Below are 13,234 nucleotides of genomic sequence, written 5' to 3' on the forward strand. Positions count from 1 at the left end.
AAAGAGCTTGCTTCTAGCTCTTTGTGGGATGAAAGCATTATCTCAGAGTCAGCAGGTAGGATGCCCTTGCGGTGATCCCAGACAGTTAGGGTAGGCCTCGGTTTCTATAACAGAGGTGCACAATGATATGGTGGCTTAAGGAACAAAATTTATTTCTCTTTCACCTAACACTCCAAGAGGAGCATTCTAGGTGGCCAGGTGGCTTTACTGCATGCAGTCATTCAGGGCTGCAGGGTCCTCCGATTTGCTCTACCATTCCTTAGGGCTCTATCATTGTCTTCTTTTCTTCTTTCTTTTCTTGTTTTTTGTCTTTCCTTTCCTTTCCATCTTCCTTCCTTCCTTCCTTCCTTCCTTCCTTTTCTCCTTCCTTCCTTTTACTTTTTCTTAACATTTTCAATCCATTTCCTACCAGCATTTTTGTAAAAAAAAAAAAAAAAATCAAAAGGTGTTACTGGAACAATGTAGGGGGAAACCTCTCAAAGACATGCAAAGTACAAGCTCAAAGTATTTTATTATTATATATAACAGATTTATATTGGTATAAAATGAAATCTAAAATAATTACTAAATGCACCTTTTTCCATTTCTGTCTGTATTTCATCAGGGACTAGTGCTGGAGAACCCTTCGAGTGGCATTGGTCTGGATATTGTTATCATCCTCATGGCTGAAGCTGGGTTGCCTCGTGTCCAGGTGACAGTCATGGGAAGGAGCTCTACCTCACTCCATGATCATTTCTTTGTATTTTTAAGTCAGTCTTATTGAGATATAATTTACATAAAATAAAATTCACCCTTTGAAGATGTATGAGCATTGGCAAATTGTGTAACTATCATCACAATCATGATACAGAGTATTTCTATCACCCCAAAAAGATCTCTGTTGCTCCATTTCTTTCTTTCTTTCTTTTTTAATTTTTTAACGTTTATTTATTTTTGAGACAGAGCATGAACAGGGGAGGGTCAGAGAGAGAGGGAGACACAGAATCTGAAACAGGCTCCAGGCTCTGAGCATTCAGCACAGAGCCCGACGCGGGGCTCGAACCCACGGACAGTGAGATCGTGACCTGAGCCAAAGTCGGACGCCCAACTCACTGAGCCACCCAGGCGCCCTCTGTTGCTCCATTTCTAATCTTCTCCCCGACTTGCCCCTGGAAATCACTAATCAAATTTCTATTCCTATAGTTTTGCTTTTTCTGAATGCTGTGTAAATGGAATCATACAATATGTAGCCTTTAAGTCTGGCTCCCCCCCCCCCACCTAGCTTTATGATTTTGAGACTCATTTATGTTCTCCTATAGGTCAATTAACTACTTTCAGTTGAATAAGCAACAGTTTCTTTATCCCTTTTCCTGTGGATGGCCACCTGGGTTCTTTTTAGTTTTTGGAGAGTATAAATAAAGTTAATATAAACATTTGCATAAAGGTCTTTGTATAAACATATGGTTTCATTTCTCTTAAGTCAATACCTATGAGTAGGATTGCTGAGTCCTATAGTAAACGTATGTTTAACTTTAGAAGGAACTGCCAAACTGTTCCAAAGTGGTTTTGCCTGCATTTAACTTTTAGATTTTATTATTTTAGCCAATATCTTCTTACCTATTTGTATGACAGCCACTTTTCTCTCCTATGCTTTGCCCAAGGTGAAACAGTTCACATGCTCTGTCTCTCCTTGGAGGAGCACTCTCTTTCTGTAATTCACTTTATTTAAATGGCATGTGACCTTCCATCTTTGATTAGCTGACAAAAAAAAAATCATGATTTTGTAGGTTATATGACTTTTTATTATTTTTTAGACTGGGAGTGATGTTCTTTGCAGCTTTCTATGTTTTATACAAAAGTGCAAATTTCCACCATCATCATAAGCTCTTTTTTAATGATTTTTATTTATTTTTGAGAGGCAGAGACAGAGCAGAGAGGGAGAGAGACACAGAATCCAAAGCAGGCTCCAGGCTCTGAGCTGTCCCCACAGAGCCCGATGTGGGGCTCGAACTCACAAACCGTGAGATCATGACTTGAGCCGAAATCAGACACTTCTTAACCGACTGAGCCACCCAGGTGCCCCTCCACCATCATCATAAAAGTGTCATCCTAGAAGTGGCTTGCAACATTTCCACTCATGATCCAGTTCAAAGACCCGGTTATATGGGCATGCTTAACTGCAAAGAATTCTGGGAAATGTAGGATAGTCATGGGCCCAGGAAGAAGAGGAGAATGGGTTTTGGTGAATAACCAGCAGTTTCTGTCACTAGTCTCCAAACAAGTGAAATCTAAAATAATTCTGGACTGTGCCAGGTGCACAGTAGGTACCCAGGTCGTGCTGAGGGTGAGGTTAATCTGATAGATCCAACCGGAATATTTTTAAGGGATAAGTGCAATTCTTTGGGTAGAGCAAATATCAAATTTGAGGTGACAAAGTAGTAGTGTCTTTTCGTTTGTGACTCAATAACTTGAGACCACCTTGGCATATGCTGGGTGCACATTGTCCTTTCCTATCAAAACTGGAGAAAGGCATGCTGGTCAGCGGCGGAGCGGGCTTCGCCTGAACCAGAGAATGACTTCAGCAGGCAACCGGGACTGCTGCCAGAAAGGAAGGCAGGTCAGCCACGTGAAACCCTAACCTCCAGTTTTTGCATCCTGCCTCCAGGATGCCTGGCTCCCAGACACCAGCCCGGCGGGCAGCAGGTAAGCACAGTGTTCGAGCTAGGTGTTTGTTCTGAGCTAGCCCTAGGAAGTGACAGCTCCAAAAGTTACGTACACCTTGGGCTTTGGCTTATGGGTTATACAGGCCATCGGTGTGACCAGGCTCCTGGCTTCACCATTAGGCTCTTAGGTGTAGAGCTTTAGAGCCTCGATTCCCTGTGTAGCCTAGGTTGGAACAATCCCAGAAATATTTTCTAAAGGAACCGTAGGACTTGGTAAGATGGATGGGGACTTTCTAGCCAGATATAAATAAATGATGAAGAAACTGATTTTTCACACAAGGATGCCACCAGGTTCTGAGCCCTGCTGGTTTTGCAAACTGAAATTAACAGTGACACCCCAGCTGCTTACCAGAAAGCTCACCCCATGCACTCTCCAGGCTCTCTCGGCTTTAGGCAGGAAAAGGCACATTCAGGTGACCATCCTTGCGTCTAAACCAGGCTACTAGATAAGCCCTTAAAAATTGTGCCCCATGCACAGCCCACACAGGAGGGGGAGGGGTGTCCACGCCCCACTGTGCAGCCTGCCACAGGGGTGATGTACCTGGTGGAGGGAGAGGAGAGGTGCTATTCCTCAATCCTCCACAGGCCCTGTACAGCAGCTGCAGCCCTGTTGCTTGGTTAAGCTTACCCCTGGATCATTCTGGGCCTTTCCACTTGTGGCCTGCATGCTTCCATTTGCCTTCCTTCTGAGACAGTGTAACAAGCAGCAAGCTTGCTAGAGGATTGCCTAGGTTCAAACCCCAACTTCACGACTGCGTGGTTTCAGGAAAGTTCTTTGACTGCTCTGTACCTCAGTTCCCTCATCTGAAAAATGGGGATAATTGTATTATTGACGTCACGAGTTGTGAGAATTAAATAGATTAATATGCATTGTGTCTTCAGAAAGTACCTAGAACACAGAATAAGTGCTATATAAGCATTAGCTAGGATGGTGATGTCAATGGTGATGATATTGTTGAGGACGTTGCCCAGGACATCAGGAGCCCCCTTCCCCTATCCCATTGTGAATTTTCTCTGGGGCATTTTTCTTTTAGTCCCAAGCCCAGAGCAAGTTATGGTCGTTTTGAGCAGCAATCTGTCTTTAATATTATGGACACTGCAACTCACATTCCCATCTTTGCTTTGGGTGCTAAATGAGCAGTTTCAGCAAAATTACCCACTTGCAGAGGGCTTTGGGGGGATGGATTCTGTGTGTTCATTGCTCCTGATCTAAGTTGTTGAGGGCATCCTGGATTTCTCTCTTTCTTTCATGACCCCAAACAAATCCTACTCTTGGCTTCTTCACAAGTTGTACTGGTTCTGACGGGTCTTCACCCCTTCTCCCACTATAAGCCTTTCTTTAGGACGAATACACAGAGGCTTGGTTGGGTCCCTGCTTCTGTCCTGGTCTCTGAAGCCTACATCCCTCTGTGTGGCTTTTAAAAATATAAATCATTTCATTAAAAAAAAAAGGTGGGGGGCGCCTGGGTGGCTCAGTCGGTTAAGCGTCCGACTTCAGCTCAGGTCATGATCTCGCGGTCCGTGAGTTCGAGCCCCGCATCGGGCTCTGGGCTGATGGCTCAGAGCCTGGAGCCAGCTTCCGATTCTGTGTCTCCCTCTCTCTCTGCCCCTCCCCCGTTCATGCTCTGTCTCTCTCTGTCTCAAAAATAAATAAACATTAAAAAAAATTAAAAACAAAAGTTGGGGGGGAGGAGGGGCACCTGAGTGGCTCTGTCCTTAAGCGTCCAAATCTTGGTTTTAGCTCAGGGCATGGTCTTGCAGTTTGTGAGTTCCAGCGCTGCATTGGGCTCTGCACTGACCTGTGGAGCCTACTTGGGATTCTCTCTCTCCCTCTCTCTCTCTACCCCTCCCCCTGCTCATGCTTTCTCTCTCTCTCTCTCTCTCAAATAAACTTATTATATATATATGTCAGTATATATATATGTCAGTATATATATGTGTATATACATATGTGTGTATATATGTGTATATGTGTATATATATAATAAACTTATTATACATAATATATATCAGTATATATGTGTATACATATGTATATATATAATAAAAAACATATTACATATAATATACATTATATAAGTTATATAAGTTTATTATTATTATATATATATATATATACATATCAGTTTTCAACTGTTTCAACCTTTCAATTACCTTGAAAAAAAGAATCATGATTTGCACTGCCCCTCATCTGTCTCCATCCTTACCCCCCCCCCCGCCCCCTGCCCACCATGCCCTGTGTGCCTGTCACATCAGCCTCCTTGCTGTCCCTCTATACACCATTCACGGCCAGGGCTTTCTCCTTGCAGTCTCGTCTCCCTGGGACACCTCCCTCCAGATGATGCCATGGCTTGCTCCTCTCCTCTCTCACCTGAGCCTCCCCTCAGATGTCATCTCATTAAAAGCCCTTCCCTGACCATCTTTTCTGAAAGAGCAGCCTCCCTTGAACTCTGGCATTCCATATTCCCCTTGTTTTATTTGATTTCATGTTCTCCCCCTCAGCAACTACCACAGTCTCTCATGAATTTATTTTGTCTTTCCCTGTGAGACTCCAAACTTTCGGTGAGCTCCTTTTGGGGTGTCCTGGTCCCCATGGTGCCTAGAATGGTGCTCAGCACACAGCAGGGGCTTCACAAAGAGTTATTAAAGATAAGGGTGAAATCCTGCATTTCCTGAGCATCCCGGGCTTTCCTGGCCTGGTTTCCTGCAAGCTTGGAAGCAGTGTGTAAAAATACACATTACACCAGGACAGAAGCAAACAGAGAGACAAAGGTAGAGAATAAATAAGCCTGTCTCATTGCCTTCTGATTCCTCAGTGGAAGTTTCTGTTGAAGAAGTGAAACACGGCTGTCAGCAGGAAGTTCTGTGCTCTATCCTTGAGTAGAATATTTTAGTAACCTCTGGTCTGTCTTCACAGATGCCAGTGGATAGATGAGAGTTTGCTGCAGGAACAAAGAGGCCCCTGAGCTGGGGATGAGCATTTTAAATCACCTTCCTTCTTTCCTTCCATTTGAGAGCTCTAAGGGCTGAACATAGATGCTTTCTTCTTTGGAAGGACAACATTAACTGGCAGGGGTGAAGACGCCCCCCCAGCAACTGATGTTGCCGAAGATGTTCCTTTAGATGCAAGGTGCTCTGGGCCCTGCACCTTAAGTTGTGAGCCTGTTTTGGCAACAAAGTTGGGAATACGGTTAGCTCTTCTACAGTCCTGGGGGTAGTGATGTTTCCCATTTTCGGTGCTGACTGTGTACAGTTATAGCAGACAAAGGTCCTACTGTAGCTGTGAGCTCCAGGATGCCTGGGGGGTTTCAGGGTGTTTGCTGCTAGTTTTCCCAAGGATTTTGGACAACGATAAACATAAGCAGCTGTTCTCTTCCTCTGGCCCAGCTACGTGCACCTACACCATGGCTGAGCAGGGTCCCCTGCCCGGCTTGCAGTCCCGGCCTGGAAGGGAGTCACTTCCGAACATCCTATGCACAGGAAAGCAGAAAATCTGAGGCAACCCGTTTGTGTCTTTTGCTATAGGAAAATGCAAAGCTAGTAGAGTGAATTAATTCCGGGACAGACAATAGAGCGGGGCCCCGGGCAGGGTCATTCAAGAGACACAACTTCTTCCTTGAAGCTTTTAGCAGAAACAACTCCACTCTGAGCCCTCACAACTTTTGAAGCTTTTCTTGGAGGATTCTTTGTTTGCTCCAAGGGCAGTTAGAGAAGGCATTCAACTTTCCAGAACCTTCTGTAAAGGAGCCTTTTTATCTGAAAGAGGGCTCCTTGCCGGTGACTAGGCTTAGCGATGCCTGCTGGAGACCCAGCATATGAGTCTGTGGAACCAACTCATCAGGATGTGTGAGGAGGGTTAACACATGCACAAGGGGAAAATGCTATTAATGGCTCTCCTTTTGGCCCTCTGCTTCTACTCACCTCCTAAACAGGTACGATTTCTTTTAACATTAGAGCATACTATTTTCCTGAACCCATTTCTACCTCCTGCCTCTAAATAATTCAATTCATGAAAAGGGACAACCCAGTGGGGAAAAAATTTGGTCTTCATGTGTGGTAACTTGTAAGCCGGGGAACAGGCCACAAGGACATTTTAGGAAGTATCTCTTGTAATCATCCACATTCTGAAATTTACAACAAAACTGCTTGTGGCCAATGCTGTTAGCTACTTGTCAGACAACAGACAAACTCACTGCAGTCAGAAAAATCCCCACTGGGTTTGGGCGGCTGATTTCTCTGGCAGCAAATGAAAGCTTTGGCTGTTGCCCTTAAAGACTGGGCTGAGCAAAACAGGACTGAGCCCACCGAATGTCTCCCTACCCGCCCCCCTCACTGTAGGCACAGCTGGGGAGATATATGTGTGTGTGTGGGGGGGTGTGTGCAGGCACCCTAACTCACAATTTTAGGCAGGTGCACACGCCATCCAGACATACCACACCAGGGTAATTCATCCCACACCTCACAGCCAGGGTGATCCTAGCCTCAATGGACAACAATTTGGAGGCATTGTTTACCAATCAATTTCTCCCTCTAAATAGGCTGTTATAAGAGTGGACCCTTCTGCTTGCCCAGCCTGGGCCCACCTGTCACTGGGACTTCCTAGCCAGTGGTCACACTGTATTGATCTTTTTAATCCCTTCTCTTTGAAACACAGAGCCAGCTGATGTGGAGTTCCTCAAAAGAAAGAGTCTCCCACCGCCCCTACCTCTACAGGTAGCTGCATATCCGGGGCTAATTCCCCACTAAAAAGTCTTAATTGGCTTACGGGGAGCCTGAAAGATCTCCCTTGTGCTTATAAGGTGAAAGGAAATGATGTCTCCCAAATGCCCTGGCCCGTCTTTATCCATTTCTTGGTGGAAATCAAGTGCATTGTATATTTTTAAGTGTTTTTGAAAAGGGAGTGGAGAGTTTGGAGGTGGGTGAGGATAGTGTTTCACTTTAGTGGTTGAGCCGCCAGGGGATGGGAAGAAAGCCTCAGAGAGACACCAACATGAGGCGAGAAACTTGGTGACTTATTTTTTTACTTCGTTTTTATTTACACGAAACATCTGCAGTACAAAAATGTAAACTTTGATACCTCATAATAATAGAATAAACTCTTTATGTACAAAAATACATTTTCATATGAAAGAAGCATCTTGAATAAATTAAAGTACTTTCCAGCCCTGTGCCTGAATAGCTACGCAAGTCTGGGTTCTTCCTAGAGCAAGCCTGCAGTGGTGGGGGTCGGGATCCATAATGCATGAAGCCCACTCCTTGTCTCTCCTTTTTAAGCCTTTTCATTGTATTGTCAGCCGGCTCAAACCGAATTTTCATGCTCGTTTTTCTTCATTAGAGTTCTACAAATTGTAAAATTGACTTTTCACCTCGTCTTCAGGGGCTGAGCTGTCCCTTTTCTAAATCACACTGAAGTGGTGGCTGGGGTCAGCTCTGAGCCAGCCACAAAGGAGGTTTTGTGGAGTTCAGAAAGTGCAAAAGGAAAGGCCGTCTAGGGGCGGGCAGGAGGGGCCCAGGGCTGAGGGCTGGAGAAACAGACCAAGGGGCAGCCACGGCGGCGAGGGTGCAGCGACCTAACAAGCGGCTCAGGTATCTCCCACCCCTTTAAAGCTCCCGCTTCCTCCCTCCGCCCAGACTGGGGGTCCTGAGACTGCAGCTGGGGCTCCATCTACTACTGCCTGTTGCCTTGGGAGGGGGAAGGTAACGGTGTCCCTGAAGGGCCTAGTGGTAAGGGATGAAACAGGGCGTCGTGTGGAGCAAGTCTTTGGGCAGCCCGGGGAAGGAGAAAAGGGGGTCGCCGGGACCGTAGGCGAAGTCTTCCGAGGCAGCGGGGCTACTGGGGTCAGAGAGTGGCGAGGACGCGGCGGCGCAGGGAGAGGCGGCTGCACCCGAGCCCCAGGACTCGGCGTCGCTGGAGGGGCTCGGGGGCCCGGGCAGGCAGGGGGCGCACTGCGGCGGCAGGAGGCGCTCCCGGGCACCGCTCCCGGGCAGTCCCTGGTCGGCCAGGCGCAGAGTCTCGGCCAGAGCCCAGATGTAGTTATAGGCGAAGCGCAGCGTCTCGATCTTGGTGAGCTTGGTGTCGTCGGGGAAGGAGGGCAGCACGCTGCGCAGCGCGTCCAGAGCCGCGTTCAAATTGTGCATGCGGTTGCGCTCGCGGTCATTGGCCTTGACACGCCGGCTCCTGCGCAGCGAGTGCAGCAGCGCCTCGGAGCGCACACGCGCTCGGCCCCTGCGCCGCCGCCGCTCCTGCTCGTCGTCTTGCGCCCGGGGAGTATTGGACGCTGCAGGAACCGCGGGAGCGCCCCTGCGCACTGGCACGGGCGTCCCCGAGGCGGAAGCTGGCGGCTGGAGCCCGGCACAGTCCTCCTCGTCGGTGAGGAAGCCGGATAGGTCGCTGCTGCTGCTGCTGGCGCAGTCGAGGTCCGAGAGGCATTTCTCCAGAGGGGCCGGCATCTTTGCGTGGCACAGGACCGACGGGCAGGTAGGAGGGCGCCTGGAGGACAGGAGCCCGGACAGAGGGTAGGGCCGCCCGGGCGCACTTACGTTCCAAATGGCCCAGGCCAACCCTGTGGCCGCTGCGGGCTTCACGGCCAGGAAAGGTGCTGGGGCGCACCTGGAGCTGTGTTTCACCTCCTCGCCTCGTCTGCTGCAGGGGCCACGCTCCCAGTCGGTCTCCCGAGTGATCTCGCCGGCGAGCAGATCAGCTCGTGTGAGTACCGAGTGTGGCACACGACCGGCCTCAGGACCCCTTAAGTACCCGCCCCAACAATGGGCGCCCCCCTCCCTTGCCACCTCCGCCCCCGCGGCAGCCCCCGTGAATGGAGCGAGGCGGCAGGTCAGCCCCGTGCGGCGCCCGGGTATTTGCATAATTTATGCTCGCGGGGGGCCGCCCCGGCCCCTCCCCCCTCCCGGAGCGTGCCCGTAATTACCGCGGGCCAATCGGCGGCGTCGCGCGCGGCCCCGGGAGCAGTCTCCGGGCTAAGCTGGCGGGGGCGTCTCCAGGCAGCGAAACGGAGGCGGGGGCGCCCGGCGATTAGCGGCCGAGGCACGCTCCTCCGGGGGCGGGCCCGGCGCCCCTCGCGGGGGTGGGATGGGGAGGCGGGGCTCGGGCTGGAAAGTGTGAGCCGCGGAGCAAGTTGCGGAAACCTGGAGCCGGCTGGGAGCCTGGGTTCGCTTCCTCTCTCCCGCTGCTGAATGGCCGCGTGACTTTGGGCAAGTGATTTGACCTCACTTTCCCCGTCTGTAAAATGGGACACACGTCTACCCTGTTGAGGATGTTGTGAAATGATGTTCGGAGGACAGTTGGCGCGGCGCTTTTGTAACGCAGCGCCGGATAAATGGTTGGCAGAGGCAGCGCCCTCAGAACCGAGGGAAAACCCTATCCACAGACGGAGAGTGGCCGGGTGTGGATCATAGAGCAGAGGGCAGGCGTAAGCGCTGTCGCTTCTTCCAGGTTGGTGAAGAAATAAGGGAAGGTCTCTGCTGACCGTCGCCTAGGGGCCGGGGACCGGGAGGCAGGAGGTGGAGGAGCAGTTTGGAAAGTAAAAGAATGGATGATTTTTTTCGAGTGCACTCTTGGCCAAATACTCCTAACACCACCCTAGTCCCCCAGCCCTCTTATTCCAACACTTTCAGATGACTTTTAAAGTAACAGAATCCCCTCCCCTCAGGGAGCCCTCCTTGCTCTTCTCTGCCCCCCACCCCTTACTTTGCTCTGCCTCTCTTGAAGGTGCTTGCAGCCTCTGAGGCTCCCTAGAACGTGAGCCAGACAGGGGACCTGGCTTTCCTGGCCCAGGAGAAAGGGTAGCAAGCACTCAGTAGCAGTCGCAACCCACCTCCCTGGATTCCTTTCTATACCTTAGTGATATAAACGCACCTATTAGAGCAGGTTTTCACTCTGCTGGTCAGCAGTCGCTTTTCCACCAGTGTTCATGTTGGAGCAGGAGATCCCAGGCACCCCCACGTTTGTACTTAGGGGGAAATAGTCACCAAGGAACAGCACCAGACGATGCAGGTGGGAAAGTTAAAAAACGAAATGAACACCTTTGAGCAAAGTTTCATTGTCCTCCCTGTGACATCTGGATGATGGCCTCAGGCCTGGTCTGTGGCCTGTTGTCCTCAGAGCTGTCTCTGCCTGTGACGCTGTCCCCTTTCTACAGAGGTGTTGTCTGGAGGCAGAGCCTGCCTCCGCAAACTGTCCAGTGACAGTCTTCAGGCTTCGTGGACTCTATCCAGCCCTGCTTTCCCCTCTGCTGCGCCTTACGTGTACTCCCAACCTGGAGAGAAGGCTGGACACGGTCATGTCTAAGAGCTTTAGGTTTGTTAGAAGTCGCAAAAAGTGGATTTGATCAGCTTAAGCAAGAAAAGGGAGATTGTTGGGTGATGCGAGGCATTTCAAGGAACACAAAGCTGCCGGCATTTGTGTGAGCCTACAGGAGCGTAGGTATCCTCAGCCCTGCTCCCAGCCTGTTCCGTCCCTGCTTTCCTGAGGCCTTGGTGCATTCCCACTACCCGTGACTTGACATTGCTGGGCCCCTGTATTGTATTCTTGAGACTGGAGTACTAAGTCACCATAAACGAGGCACCTTAAAACAACAGGTATTTATTCTCCAGGAGGCTGGGAGTCTGAAGTCAAGGCATCAGCAGGGTTGGCCCTTTTGGAGGCTCTGAGCGAGAAGGTGTTCCAGGCCTCTCCTAGCTTCTGGTGGCTCCTGGTAGTTCTTGGCATTACTTGGCTGGTAGCTGCTCTACTTCAATCTCTGCCTTCTCCTTCTCTGTGTTTCTGTGTCTTCTGTTGCTTATAAGGATACTTGTCGTTGGATTTAGGGCCTGCCCTGATCTAGGATGAGGTCATCTTGAAACCCTTATCTGTATTCCAGCTGCAAAGAACCTTACTCCAAATAAGTTCACATTCTGAGGTTCTGGATAGACGTGTCTTTTGGCGAGCCGCTGTTCAACATGCTACATACAACTCCTTTTCTGAATCTCTGGAGGAGAGAATCTGTTCAGGGGACTAGGGTCACTGGAGTGGCCATTTGTCATTTCTTGGCTGCCTTGCACCTGAGGAGCCTTCCTGTTCAGGAATCTGATTGCATGAGCACCTCCCTCCCCATTCTTGGCAGTTGGAGTGTGGCTACGTGCCTTAAGTGGGGTCAATTGTATGCCCTGCTTGGAACTTAGGCTCTGAGCCAGTGACAGTTCAGAGTATACATGTGTTGTCCTGACAACCTGGAAACCAGTGGCCATTGGTGGAAGGGTTGGCCAGGAGCGGTGGATATCCTGCCTTAGCTCTTCCTTGGGTCTGCCTGTCCCCCAAGCCCCCCAGATTTCATGCCTGGTTCTCTAGTCTTCTCACTGACTGCACAAGAAACTCCATAGTAGTGCTTTTCCTAGTAGGGCTCTTTTGCTTGAGTTAGCTAGGTTTGATGTCTGTGTGTGCTAAATAAAACACCCAAGTTAAACATTCAGTTGCCAAAGCATGGTGATTGAGGCAACCCATATACCACATTGCTTGCCTGTTCTGGGGCAAGAACTGTGCCAGACAGACACTGGGTTAACAGGGATGAAAACCTGGCTGATGGGGGTCATGGGCTCTGAGCCTCATAAGCCTAGGGTTCACTGCTGGTAGAACTCTTGGAGATTATTCATCCATGCATTGTACCTCATACTTAGGAAACTGAAGTGGCAGATGGAGGGGTCTTTTCTCCAGGTGACCCCAGGGATCTCTGGTGGTCAAACTAGAGCCGGATTCAGGAGAACTTCCAGCCCCTATTCCATGTTTTTCCCTCACAGTTAATCAGGAAGTACATGGTGAGCATTTTCTGCTTTCTGCCCTGTGCCAGATGCTCATATAGAGTCGGGCAGACCTGTAGTCATGGGGCAGGGGAGATGTGGCCACAGAAAAGTGACCTTTCCCTGGCTGAGAGAAGCACTGAGGGCCTACCAAGGGAGCAGACCTGAAGAGCGTCGTGCACCTCCAAAGGGAAAGGAGGTGGTTAGGGAAGCCTTCCTGGCAGAGGGAGGCTTGAGAAGGCCTTGAAGAATGAATGGGACATGAACAGATAATTTAGGTAGAAGGGGGTGTGTGGGGATGACTGTGGCAGCACTGTGGGGGCCAGCGGGAAGAGGGTAGGAGGCAGTTGTGATGGGCCTTGAATGGCCACGGCGGTCTTTCTTCTTCCTCTTTGTTTCCTTCTCATGGTGCTTTCTCTGAGCAGGGCTGTCACAGTTGTTCGGTGGTTTACTGCACAAGGGCATCCATCGCAAGTGGGGGATACTTTCTAATCTCTTTACCACGTGCCGAGCCGTGCACCGTGATGTGAGATTGCATCTTTCCAGAGAGGTGTGCTTTTCAAGTGTGCACAAAGGCACTTTATGAGCTCCCAGTGGCTCTGTGCTCTCTCCTGCCTGTGTCCCCCTCCTCTGCCAGTACCTTTGTGACCTGACTGGGTAGGCATCTTAACCTTGCCCTGCCTGCTCCTGGCTCTTGGGCGGTGCATGGGGCAGCTCCTCCCTGGACATTGGTGCCTGCCCAC

General features: G+C 49.9%; 1 protein-coding gene across 1 annotated transcript; it reads right to left on the reverse strand.

Moving 5' to 3' along the window:
* Positions 1–7,710: 7,710 nt before the first annotated feature.
* On the reverse strand, positions 7,711–9,436 carry NEUROG1 (neurogenin 1). The gene has a single exon (XM_040444523.1). It carries the CDS (start codon positions 9,150–9,152, stop codon positions 8,421–8,423), a length of 732 nt encoding a protein of 243 aa, XP_040300457.1. The 5' UTR covers positions 9,153–9,436; the 3' UTR covers positions 7,711–8,420.
* Between the last annotated feature and the right edge of the window lie 3,798 nt (positions 9,437–13,234).

The sequence above is a fragment of the Herpailurus yagouaroundi genome, unplaced genomic scaffold, assembly GCF_014898765.1.
Source record: "Herpailurus yagouaroundi ecotype Mexico unplaced genomic scaffold, PumYag 192, whole genome shotgun sequence".
NCBI classification, from domain to species: domain Eukaryota; kingdom Metazoa; phylum Chordata; class Mammalia; order Carnivora; family Felidae; genus Herpailurus; species Herpailurus yagouaroundi.